Below are 12,660 nucleotides of genomic sequence, written 5' to 3' on the forward strand. Positions count from 1 at the left end.
GGTAAAAATCATTGAGCTCATATTTTTTCTGATGGTTGATGACAACATTAACTGAGGCTCCGGGTTCACCTCTGCATGATTTTATGCAATGCTGCCACATGACTGACAAATTAGATCATTGCATGGACGGGTGGGCGTACAGGTGCTCCTAATAAAGTGCTCGGTGAGTCTATTTAGAGTTGCAGCAGGATGAAAGACATGCAATGACAATAGGCTATAGGTGTGCACTGGGAATGGGATCTTGCAAAACCCAATAAGAAGGTTGCAGGGAGAAAGAGCTGTTTTTATTTACACAGGCAGACGATTCCTTTAAATGGGGATAGATGTAATAAATTCCATACAATTGCAAGTGTCACTGTAGATTAAATGTCTATATTTTGGAAGGTTTGCTAAAAGAAATATCACTGACAGGTTCAAACATTAATAACAGCAAACAATGTACACATGATCAAGCAGGATTGGTCAAAACTGTAAGCAGAGGTGAGTGACATGTCAACAGTGTGTGATGGAATGAGTGGGATTGGTCAAAACTGTGTACAGGTGTGGGTTGGTTTGGTCCAAGCAGGTAGGGTAGGTCAAGACTGCAGAGGGGAGTGGGGTGTATCAAGATCTAATTGAAGTGCAGTTGTGTTTGGGATTAGTTAGAATGACTAATATTGGTCAGGATGGTGGGAAACAGCAAGCGGAATGTGCAGGATCAATTGTAATTGGTAAACAGTGTGCGCTGGAGTAAGTGGGATTGGTCAATGGGGTCTGTTCGAGTATGTGAGATTGGTAGTCCTGCATACAAGAGTTGCTCATGATGCCTTATCTAAAATGCATGTTGGTAACTTCATACAGTCTGAATACTAAAAGCATGGCAGAAGTAAGTTAAATAATATGAAATACTCATAAAACATTAGAACCTCTTTTTACGGCAAATCCCACAGGACCTCCTGTACCATCACCACAATGGTCATTATTAAACATGCTAATCCATCAGTCTTTTTTTTGCTACGACACGGTTTCAGTTGAATATAAGGTTATCATTTATTTAAGCAGTGAATAGACCTACCTGCATTAGTTATTAAAACACTGTGTATGTCAGGCTGGTGTCAGGTGGACATGGCTTCAGGCCAAATTAATAACACAGGACTACAGAGAGCTTTCTTTAGTCAGCTGGTCATTCAGAAAACCCACTGACTCATGGGTGCAACTTTGTTTTGAAAAGTGCTAGGGGACAAAAATAATGAGCGCGCAAAAGAAAGAGAATCGCCGTGTGATCGAAGCCAAGAGCGCGATCTTACCGTTATAATGAAATCATGACGGTGATGATGACAGCTGCAGATGATATAAAACGCTCGAAAAGAATGGACTCATGCTGTTCACTTATAGCTGTGAGGATGAAAAAGTTTGATCGAAGGATTTATTACAAACTCCATTCTGAGGACAAACACTCTTCAGGCTAAATTAATATTTTCAGAACTTGTTTGTCGTTTTGTTTTTTTCCCTCCCCTGCAAGCTGTTATTTGTCAAGACGTTTGGAAGCAAGTATAGTTAACTCCAGTACTACAGTCATCCTCGTAGGTGATACTGAATTTACTTTGTGGATTCAAAAACATGGTAATTGGTCATCCATGACTTTCTGTTTCACAGGAGTACAAATATGAGGTGATCCAAAACCCAACTGTAGAAGTGCTTTGACCTTCAAAACATAAGCAATGGCATTCCATTTATGGACAAAAGACTTGTATGTTCTCTATGAACATCCAATTTCGCATTCGTTGCTACAAAACCTCCACTCTTCTGGGAAGTGAAGTGTGCTTGGGATTTGTGCTCTTTCAGCTACAAGACACTTAGTAAAGTCAGGTACTGATGTAGGGTGAGGACACCTAGGGTGCAGACTGGTCCAATTTTTAGGATTTTCCATTCCAGCACATGTAAGGCAGATGTTCATGAAGCTAGCTTTGTGCACAGGGGCATTGTCATGCTGGAACAGGTTTGGGTCTCTTGGTTCAAGTGAAGCGAAAATGTAATGTAGGGTGTAGACACCATGTACAATGATGTGCTTCCACCTGTATAAGCACATACAACTAGAAAAGTCAATAAAATTGACTAAATACTGATTTAATATTTCTTTTATCTTGTTTCCTTGATACCTGACTTCTTAAGGAAATAAGTCTCAACTCTGTGGGTTGAGAGTAATTCAGTCTGAACCAACATGTTTTTCAGGAGAACAAATTGCCCTACTATGTGTCCCCTGAAGTCCTGATTCATGTGCTGTTGCTTTCCTGGGAATGTTGAGACTTTAGGTTTATGTCTGAGGTTGATGAAAGCAAATGGTGCCTTGTTCCGAAGGGGGAAGAACGCGTTTAATGAGCTCGATAAAGACTTGTGTCTGCATCCTGTAAACATTCCTCTCGGCTTGCGCTGTTCCCCCTGCTGCTTCACAACTACGCTCGAATTCCAGCCCTACACACAGCTGGCATGCCACGGAACACTTTCAGAGACACAAACTTTAAACACGAAACACGCACGTGAAAACTTGGGTAGGTCCTGGATGGGCAGCTACACATCTGGATAAATAAACCTGAAACATTACATGTGTAGTCAAAGCAACAGAGTGCTGTCTCGCTTCCCAGCAATCCACCACACCAAAGGGAGCAAGAAACACAGGATTGTGTGGAAGACACACCTAAATACACAACAAGAGTGAAGTTGAAGGTCACGTTCTTCTCTACACGGCTTTTGAAATAAATATTAACAGCATGTTAGAAAGCTTTGCAGGATGCCATTTTGGGCTGTGTAGAAAAAACTGTACACAAAATTACACAAAACACATCCTGAGTGTGGCTCTCATTAGTGCTGGACAGGCAGATATGGACAATGATAGAAGTGATTGAGATATGAGTCAAGCAGCTGATATGAACCACCATGAGTGGAAAGTTCTGAATGTATATGCTACAGGCTTTCATGCTTTACTTTATCATGCTAGAATATGAACCGATGTTCACACACACTAGATTTACTTAAATTAGTTTTCCTTCGATATATTGTTAGTGTTACAGTTGGAACAATGCTAAACTCCCTGCACAAGGTCTACATACATACATACATACAAGTGGTGCAACAGATCACAAAACTCACAGTGCGAATAAGGATCACAGATTAACTGTGATCTGTTGCACCCCCAATTCATACTGTATGTATATATGTAGGACAGGAATATTCAAAACAAGTGCCTCGTTAAAGGGACTAATTCAGGGATGTTTAACGTCTCTGTTCACTTTTTTCTTACTTAGACTTTCTCATTCTTAAATATTTAACCACTACTATATGTTAACCTTTTGAAAGGATGAGAAACGGTATCTATGTTAATCAGTCTGTCTACTTTAACAAACAACACCTAAACCACATTTGGCCACATCAGACATCTCACACCCAAGACCACACTGTTGTCTGCCGACTTTCTTCTGCTTGAAACTTCCTGTTAGCAAGATGCATGAAACTGATACTAACTGTTGTATGCTCTGGCTTAAAGATAACTACCCTTAAATTGTAAAGACAAGCAAATTTCTTATTTAAGATTGCACAGGCAGGAAAAGGAAGCTGAACAAATGTGAGTACACATGATTTCATATCAAGATAATACGACGTATTCTGAAGGCATTTTCCCCAAAAGTCTCTCATGACAAACATTTTGTACTCATAGCAATAATAATATACACCTAAAGCTACAAGCAGCATTTTCAGAGGCCAAGTCCTCAGAGAAAATGAAAAGTCGGAAGTTTAGGCAAAGGAATTAGAGTGATTTACAGCATAAATCATTATGTGTAGGTTTTGGACCACGGACAGTGGTGGAATTCTTTGAAGGTCCAGATGAACAAATGGGCAGCTGTGCGTCAAGATGATTCAAGTCAAATCTGGTGGGAAAAAAGAATGGGGTGGCAAAATTGCAGGTTAAATGTAAGGATTTTATACTTATACTTTTGACCCATACGTAGACAAAAACTTTGTTGCACAACTCATGGTCCTGAAGCAAGCTTGCTGAAATAAAGTGTCATCTTCTGCTTTCTTAATCAAATTTGTTGGCATGTTATAGGCACTGGAATTATTTTAAATAATTTTGATAACCTTGGTAAGGCTTTTTCTGAAGGTTTGTGTGCCAAACATATTTAGAATTGGACTTTGAAGAAGGGATAGCAAAAAATTTTGGCGTATAATCTAAATGGGCAAAAATTGATGCCAAATGGTGCACTGAACTTGACTCAGTGAATCCAGCAATGAAAAAGCAGCAATACCAAGGGAATAAGAATCAGATATCAGAAAGATAAAGCATAACAGATGCCAGGGAAGAAGAAGAAGCAGAAACCAGGGAAGAAGAAGAAGCAGAACCCAGGGAAAAGAACAAGTGATAGAATAACAATAAGGTCATCTATCTATCATCAATTAACCAATCCATTATACCAATCAAATTCTAAAACAGATCTACCACATTAATTTGCTAAAATCTTTATTTACAATTACTTTTGAATATAATCAAGATTTATCACCTCCAGAAAAACGGAGAACTAAGCGCTTACATTATTTTCTTTTCCCCTCCTATTCCCAACACAAAAAAATAATAATTTCAGCCAAATTTGAATGACAACTGCAAAATATTCTGCTACCCAGCAGACGTGCAGCTGAGCAGAATGCAGCTTAATCAGCAGAGTCAACATTCGAGTGTAGCCTGCTTCATGTTTTGCGTCCATGTCCTGCAGCTACACATTTCAGCCTGTGAGTGATGGGAGGTACTGGCATTTACACTAATCACACACTTTTTTTCCTAACATGAACGGAAATGACTTTTTTTAATGTCTGACAACAATTCATTACTGTGCACAATCAACCCACTTGTAATGTGAATAAGTGGCATACAGCAGAGCGAGAGGCATATTAGTCATTCTGCTCACACAGAGTGCTGCTGGACATGAAAGGCTGGGAGGGACTGTTGTTTTCAAAATGTCAAGACCACCAACTCGCCTTTTGTCCCTGCGAGATCTCTTAGTCACAGGGCGAGTGTGAAAAGTCTCTATTGTGTGAGTGTTGTGATAAACTTCTGCAAAAAAAACCCTGCCTTTTCTGCTCAATTAAATGGGAACCGATTCAAACTCTAAACTAATCAAGTAAGAGACTGTTTACAAAGAATTATATAGACAAGAAAATTTATAAAGTATGGTAAATAAGGGCAATTCCATTTAAAACACACTCTACTCTAACATCAGCGTGGATTATAGTACATTTGGATTGCATCCGAATCCTTCATGTCGAACGGATTGTAAAAACCTTCCACAAGATTCAAGCCCATGTGCTATACTTTACATTATAGATCATGTATCATACAAAGATTCCATTATTTCCTGGGGGAAAAGCTTTAATCATCAAGATAAAGGCAGTCCAGGAAGTGCTCTTTCCTATTTTCTCATAACCAAGCCCTGGCTTAAACGCAACTGTTTGTCCTACAATCATGTGTCCTTCACATGGACACTCCATCTTGGTCAATTACACAGCTACAATCATCTTGATCAAATCAGCAATTATGTCTTAATAATAATAATAATAATAATAATAATAATGATGACAATTTTCTTTTTTTACATAAATCTTCTCCCAAAAGTAGATAGAAAAACTGATTTGGGGCATGTTACACAGCTTCAGTCATGCAAGCTTTAGATCAAATTTGCCTGAGATTAGATTATCGTGTGGAACCTGGAAACAAGAACATTATACTAATATAGCTGACAAGGTTTAAATTGCTGATTGCTGAGTTGCATATTGCTGAGAATATGATGTAAATCAGAACTCTGGTATAAAAAAAACGTTTAACATGTGCCAGATAGTTTACAGGCAAAAAGCTAGTGGATAAACTAAACATGGTTTCCAATGCATACTTACAATCTATATTAGATAGACCCCTAAATAGTGGAGTGTCTACCTGTAAGAAATGTGATACAACCTATATGGCCAAAGGTCTGTTGACACCTGATCATTTCTCCATTATGTGGTTCTTACCCTGTTGTCACAATGTTGGAAGTCTTTGTATGCTGTAGCATTGCAATTTCCCTTCACCGGAACTAAAGGCCCAAACCTGTTCCATCACAACAATGTCCCTGTGCACAACATGAGGTCTATTGAGTCAACTCTATAGATCACCAATGGGATGAAACAAATCCCCATAGCAGTGCTCCAAAATCCAATCCAATGCCTTCCCAGGAGAGCAGAGGTTCTTAGAACAACAAAGAGAGGACTAAATACAGAATGGGATGTTCAACAAGCACATGGGTGCGGTGGTTAGATGTAGACTAAAAGATCTGCATTGCTTGGGCATGAGGTGTGAAGAATACCTGTATAAGTGTACAGATATCTGGGCTGCTGTGTGACATTGCAAAAACATTGCATTGTTTATTTAAAAAAAAAAGGTGTTGAAAAATCCATCACCAGGAGATGGGAGAGAGTTTCAACGGCAGCGATACCAAAGCTATTCATAGCCAAGACCCAAAGGAGCTAAACTGGCTGTACTCTCTGTGGCATACTGTCAATCACAGCAACACTAGTTAATCCTAGTCCCTCTTAGCGCATGTATGCAGAAGAGTGCAGACACAGAGTTCCTCTCAGGGTTTTACACAACCCTATGTTTCTGTAGATATTCTACATATGCTTTCAAACCATTATTAGTCTTGTATCTTAAAAAAATTCCCAAAAAGGTCCCAGAAAGACCGTTAGGACTCGCTCTGTATATAATAACAGAAAGAGGCATTAAATCTGTGGTTCACACGTTTCTATTTTTCCACACTACAGTACCCAAAATGTATTGATCACGTTCCTGATTAGGAAAGGTGACAAATGTACAATTGTGGTTTGAGGTGCTGCTTTGACTCACAAGTTGTATACATGTGCAAAATCCTCCCATAGTATCAGGTGATTGTGTGACAACCTCTGCTTAACACCTGGAGAGGAGGGGGTGTGAGCTAACAGAGGAACTAAAATAACTGCATTCTTCAATACAGGATCATGTGTCCAAGCTAAGAAAAAAAAGGTTCATGCAAGAGATTCAGCAAATCCGAAAAAAAAAAAGGACTTGACGGAAGTAACATTAGAACAGGAAAAGCAGAAATGTGCATGCGCTGCTAACTGTACAACCTTGAAATATGGACGCTGTGAATTCTGCTCCCTCATCTGCTTTGCACTTTAACTGGAAGCGCTGCGATCCTGCTGCTGAATTGCGGTTACCTTAGGGTCTGTTTGTACCCAGACGGTTTGTTTTAAAGGATTTTTTCAGCATCACTTCTGCAGCTATACTGAATGACGTCCTGCAAGATGGATTTTGACTAAACAATGAAAAGGAAAGATTTTCCAGAGCCCTTTTTTGAATTCAGTATAGAAATTTGTCAAATTTCCTTCACAACTACTTACTGCTTTTCACAGAATCTACGAGTGTTGGCCCTCAGGCAGTCACAGTCATGCCAATTAGATCTCACCCAGAAACATTATAAACATCCACTAGCATGCGTAAGTAACACAAATGGCATTAATGATCAACGAGAAATTTTCAACAAAAGCCACAGTGTGCTGAAAAACACTGATGCATCAGGATGCTTCCGTCATCTAAACAACATCAATCATTAATCTCACAAGCAACACAATGGTACACGTCGCTGTCTAACCAAAAACAACCGGCAATCAAATCACCTACTATTCCTTTCTCAGAAGTAATTTAAAATGGACCTCAATGCTTTGAATGTTCTGTAGGGAAAACGCAGAAATAGAAAAAAACTAAAGGTCAGATTTAAAAATAGTCCGGCCCACAGCCTCTGGAGTTCGGCTTGTCAGTACAAAACCACCTTCTATAAATTTGATTCTGTCTCTGGAGAGAACGGTCTAATTTCCATCTTCAGCAGGAAGGGCAGAGGCTCTCGCACTGCTATCTCGGAATGAGGAAGAAAAAAAGAAAAAAAAGAAAAGAAAAAAGAAAGAGAGAGAAATTGCAAATCATTACCACCAAGCTCCTTCACTAAAGCATTTCCTTTAAGTGAACTTCGCGGTGTAGCACAATATCATATTTTCAAAGTAGTTTTTTTTTTTTTTTTTTTACTAAAAAAGCACTTACCTGCAACTACAGTCTGTCGACTGACAGAAACACACATTGAGTAACCACTGAATGCAATTTAGTGAGTAGGATTCTCAGTATAATATCTGTTTTGCATTACTAAAAGAATACTACTATGCTATAAAATTAAGTATAAATGATAAGTCTTCATAACTATAATGCACAAAGCATTCAAGCTTAATTTGAACACATTAGATAGTGCTTTCTTTTCAGATTGTTGGAGGATGTAAACCTACCACTGTAAAATTTCATATACTGTTACAGAGATGAAAAGGAGGTAAATGAGGAATCGAGATTTCATTTAAAGGCATTCGTGAATTAACCTGATACATCAATATTAACCAGAACCCTTGATATGATGCATGTGCTGCTTTTATTTTCAAGATTTCATTTCAAGATTCTCATTCGATGCGAGTGTGTGTGGGTCATGGTTTTTTCTATTTCCGACCACTGACCCATTTTTTCACCTTTGATAATTTATGCTTATAGAAACATTTTGCTTATAGCATTTTTTTATGCTTCAGGTAAATTTTCTTCTCGAAAACAACCGTATTATTCGTTGTGTTTTTTTTGTTGCAACATTCCATTTCAAAACATTTCGAGTTTTATTTTCCTGCTTGTGCTCGCCATCCAACATCTTCCTACTGTCACAGGTAACTGACACTCCGCTAGGGTACAGACAGCGCTGGGTTTATATTAGCAATGCCCTTCTGCACGGCTCTCTCCGGTGGAAAAGTAATAACGGTAAGGTTACAAGTGTTTACGTGTTTATCTTTCTTGCATGCTGACACACTGCGTCTTTGACAGGACCTCTTTTGTTACTGGTAAATATCCCTTTGCAAATGATTTGTGATTAAATAGCGTCAGCATGGCATGTCTTTGTCATAACCAGTTCGTTTCTTCTGGCTAGCCCTCAGAAGTTGTGGTCAAAAAAATGTACTTTTTTTCTGTGATTATTTTTAAACCAGCTTTTTAATGAAACATTTCTTTTAAAAATTCTGATTATTTTCTTTCCCACCTAGTTCCGGACTTTCAGACAAATCTAAAAGCAGGCACATGGTGTGAAGAGCTCATGACACACACAATATGTCCTACCTGAAAATAAACACATTGCAGGTACATTGCTATATATTGCATATACTAGACATTGCATTACTTTAACCAAACTTTTGACAGCTGGCTCTTGTGGTGGCCTGTTCCCTAAAAACACACACTGGATATTTAGCTACAAAAATACAATCTGGAGAGATGCGCATCGAACAGCTCTTATTTCGAAAAAGATCGCCACTCAGGCATGGGGATGTTGAGGTTTCACTGACACACAGCTGTCTATCAATACCCTGTCTACTTTCGGAAAGCTGGAAGGAAATTTGCCATGTGCATTTTTAAAGAGCTGGCATTTAAAATCTATTAGGGGAAGAGCAGTGGAGAACTGAGGAGCCTCACTGCTTCACAGGTAGTTCAAGGTCCGTGGTTCGATCCCGAGCTCGGGTTACGGTCTGCTGTGCAAGGTTTCTGTGCACGTTCTCCCACTGTAGGTCTGAGTGGGTTCTTCGGTTTCCCCTCACCTCCGGAATACATGGTGGCCTAAGTACGATAGGGGTGAATGTACGTGTATGGTGGACTGTCGTGTCATTCAGAGTGCATTCCCGAGGCGCATCCAGCGTTCCTGGGGTGGACTCTGGATTCAGTGTGAATGCTGACCATAGACAAACACACAGCATCACTACACAAATGTATCAGTGACGCCAGTGGAAATGCCTGACAAGCTCTAAAACCTAAACTCAGGTGTTCCTCATAAGCGAAAAGAAGTAAATGAAAGCCATTTAGGATTAATAATCTGAAACTTTTTGTGGTGATGTTTGGAAATGTTTAAAGGTTTGTAAAGTATAGAATAGTCAGGCATACAGATGAAAAATAGATGGCCTAATAAAAGGTAGAATATTAAGATTTTTTTTTGTTGGTTTAAATAAAAGCTTTGCATTTTGAAACCGAGTTATAAAAGACAAGTTGTTGATGGACTAATGAACTCGTGTATTATTTAGTGAGTCTGAAGCTCATACCTGCAGATTCGCCCGTGTTGATCCAGTCCGGGTTTGCGACGCTGGCTATGGCAAATATATCCGCAGCCAGAAAGAGACACCCTGAAATGATGGTCAGTTTATCCATGTCAGAGTGTGTGTGTGTGTGTGTGTCCAGGTGATCTGCGGGAGGGGAATTAGTTCTGAAAGGTGCCAGGAATTCAATGGGAAGCAGTTTTAAACTCGAGCTCTCGGGCAGTAAAGACCGAAAGCGACGCCGATTTTCAGGCGTCCGTTTACAGCCACATCACGGCGCGATCTGCTTTCCGGCCTGCTAAAGACGGTCCAGGCGCGACAAAGAGCCGCGTTTTACATCTCAGGACTCGGCTTGGGAGTGTTTGCGTATCCGTGGGGAATATGGGGTCTGTCGCTGGCGAGGGCCCGAGACTCGTTCGGTGCAGCGGCATTCGGTGAGCGCTTCGGCTAGCAGAAGCAACTAGAACAAAACAGCCCCTGGCTGGGGAGCCGAGCGCCGGACGCCGGGCCTACAAGCACTCCTCGACACCCGAACACCCATCTGGAGACACTTTGTGAAAGGGTCGGTTTTTGCAATAAGGCGGATAGGCAAAGTTTAGAATGTCGCGGAGAAAGCGGTTTGCTGAACACGGGTGATACCGTTATGCGAGCGGACAGCCATCCTCCTCCTCCGCGGCGGTGTGCTCATGCCCCCTCCTCCTCCTCCTTCTTTTCTCTCCGCGGCTGGACGCGCATCTGCACGCAACGCGAGCTAACACCGGAGCAACGAGAGCCGAGGAAGAGCTGCGGAACCCGGTTAGCGCTGGGTCGCAACTCTTCATTTGGTGACTACTGGATCAATGTGCAACAAGACCATTTAAAAAGCATTGCACCGGAAAAGGTGGGGAATCTCTCTCTCTCTCTTTTTCTCCCCTGATCCGCTTCTCAGATGACACGGAGCAGCTAAAACACCCCCAACGCAGCCGTGTGTCGTCAGACGCGCTACAGACTCCAACTTCGTGTCTTCTCGCGAGATCTGGAGAGAGATCGGGAAAGGGGGGGCAGTTACACCAGGGGGCTGCAATTAGTGATGGGAAGATCGGAGCGTTTTAGTGACTCGGTTCTTTGAATCTCGTTCACCAATATGAACGAGTCATTTAGTTCATTTGGTACCTTTGATCAGAAATAATAGAAATTGTTACCATTTTAATAAGCAGATTCATCAACGCGTCTACACAGACGAACTTTGACTATAGTTCCAATAATGAAAATATGACAGTGTTGGTAGTTCTTTTGTCACGTGACTCCAATAGTTATTGTAACAATATCAAGATTCAGACCAAAAAACATGATCTATTGCAGGGGTGCACACACCTTTTCAGCATGCAAGATCCTAATGAAATGACCATGTCACAGCGATATACCTACTATAAAAATGCATTAATAAATATCTATTTTTTTAAATGTCATTTGATCTACCCGTAGATTGCGATCGACGTATTGGGCCCCTGATCTAGTGCATTGTGTAGCATCTATGGGAGTCACGTGATACTATGCATCGATTAACTAAACTCGACGTTGTCCATGCATTATGGTTACATTCGAGTTACACTTTCATGTATCTTTATGTAATAATTAAATTCATATTTAAATCATAATATGTATAATAGTAATATGATATACACAGTATGGTGTTTAGTTATTAGCGTGACCAGTTTTTCCAGTCTGGAATTTTTTTTTTCCATAAAACTGGCCCGAGGTGCAAAAAAGTTGGAGATTGCTGAATCACACAGCTGATGACAGTCTGCATTAAAAAGTTGAAATCCCCTCAATGAAGCGTATGGTGCCAGTTTCAGTGTAAAAGCACACGTCAGACAGAAGTTACAGTTGATGGGGCACCTGTAATTCACTGCTCAGAAGGTAAAAACTGCTCAGATGGTTGTGTTTGAATCCCAGTACCAACTAAGTCTGGATATTGAACAATTCCCTTAAACAAATGAACTGTGTAAGCTGCTTTGAATGAAAATAATAAAAAATAAAAAGTCTACAAAATTACTACAGTCCACAGTCTTACCTCACCCCAAGTGTATTCAGAGTGCTGAGATGTTTGGTGTGTGACATTGGTTCTTATAAGGGTGCATTGATGTGACACTCTTTTTTTAATAGCATAGACATCTGTTATTTTCTAGGTTCAGACATGACATCATAACTGTATTGCTTCAGACAAACTACTTTTAGTGTAAGCACCATGGTTCAGGGGGAAGGATTGATGCCTCTCAGCTCTGGTTTAAACCTGAGCTCAGGCAAAGATTTTGAATGTATTCCTGGGTGTGTGTGGGTTTCCTTCATGTTCTCTGGTTCCTCAAACTAAAACGTAAAGTGGTCTGGTACACTAGGCATAAATGCATGCATGTATGTAAATATTCATGGTGTTTTATGGCTGGGATTGCAATCATATTGTGCTTACTCTTAGACTAGGCTCCGGATTTGCTGTGA

At 40.3% G+C, this 12,660-nt stretch overlaps 1 protein-coding gene across 1 annotated transcript in view; it reads right to left on the reverse strand.

Annotated features, from left to right (window-relative positions):
• mosmoa (modulator of smoothened a) overlaps positions 1–12,276 on the reverse strand; it is a 35,896-nt gene extending 23,620 nt beyond the window's left edge. Inside the window, exon 1 of the mRNA XM_046866776.1 lies at positions 10,192–12,276. Coding sequence (XP_046722732.1) covers positions 10,192–10,297 — 106 coding nt within the window. The 5' untranslated portion in view covers positions 10,298–12,276. The remainder of the gene's footprint in view (positions 1–10,191) is intronic.
• Positions 12,277–12,660: the final 384 nt, after the last annotated feature.

The sequence above is a fragment of the Silurus meridionalis genome, chromosome 14 (genome assembly GCF_014805685.1).
Source record: "Silurus meridionalis isolate SWU-2019-XX chromosome 14, ASM1480568v1, whole genome shotgun sequence".
In the NCBI taxonomy this organism is placed as follows: Eukaryota; Metazoa; Chordata; class Actinopteri; order Siluriformes; family Siluridae; genus Silurus; species Silurus meridionalis.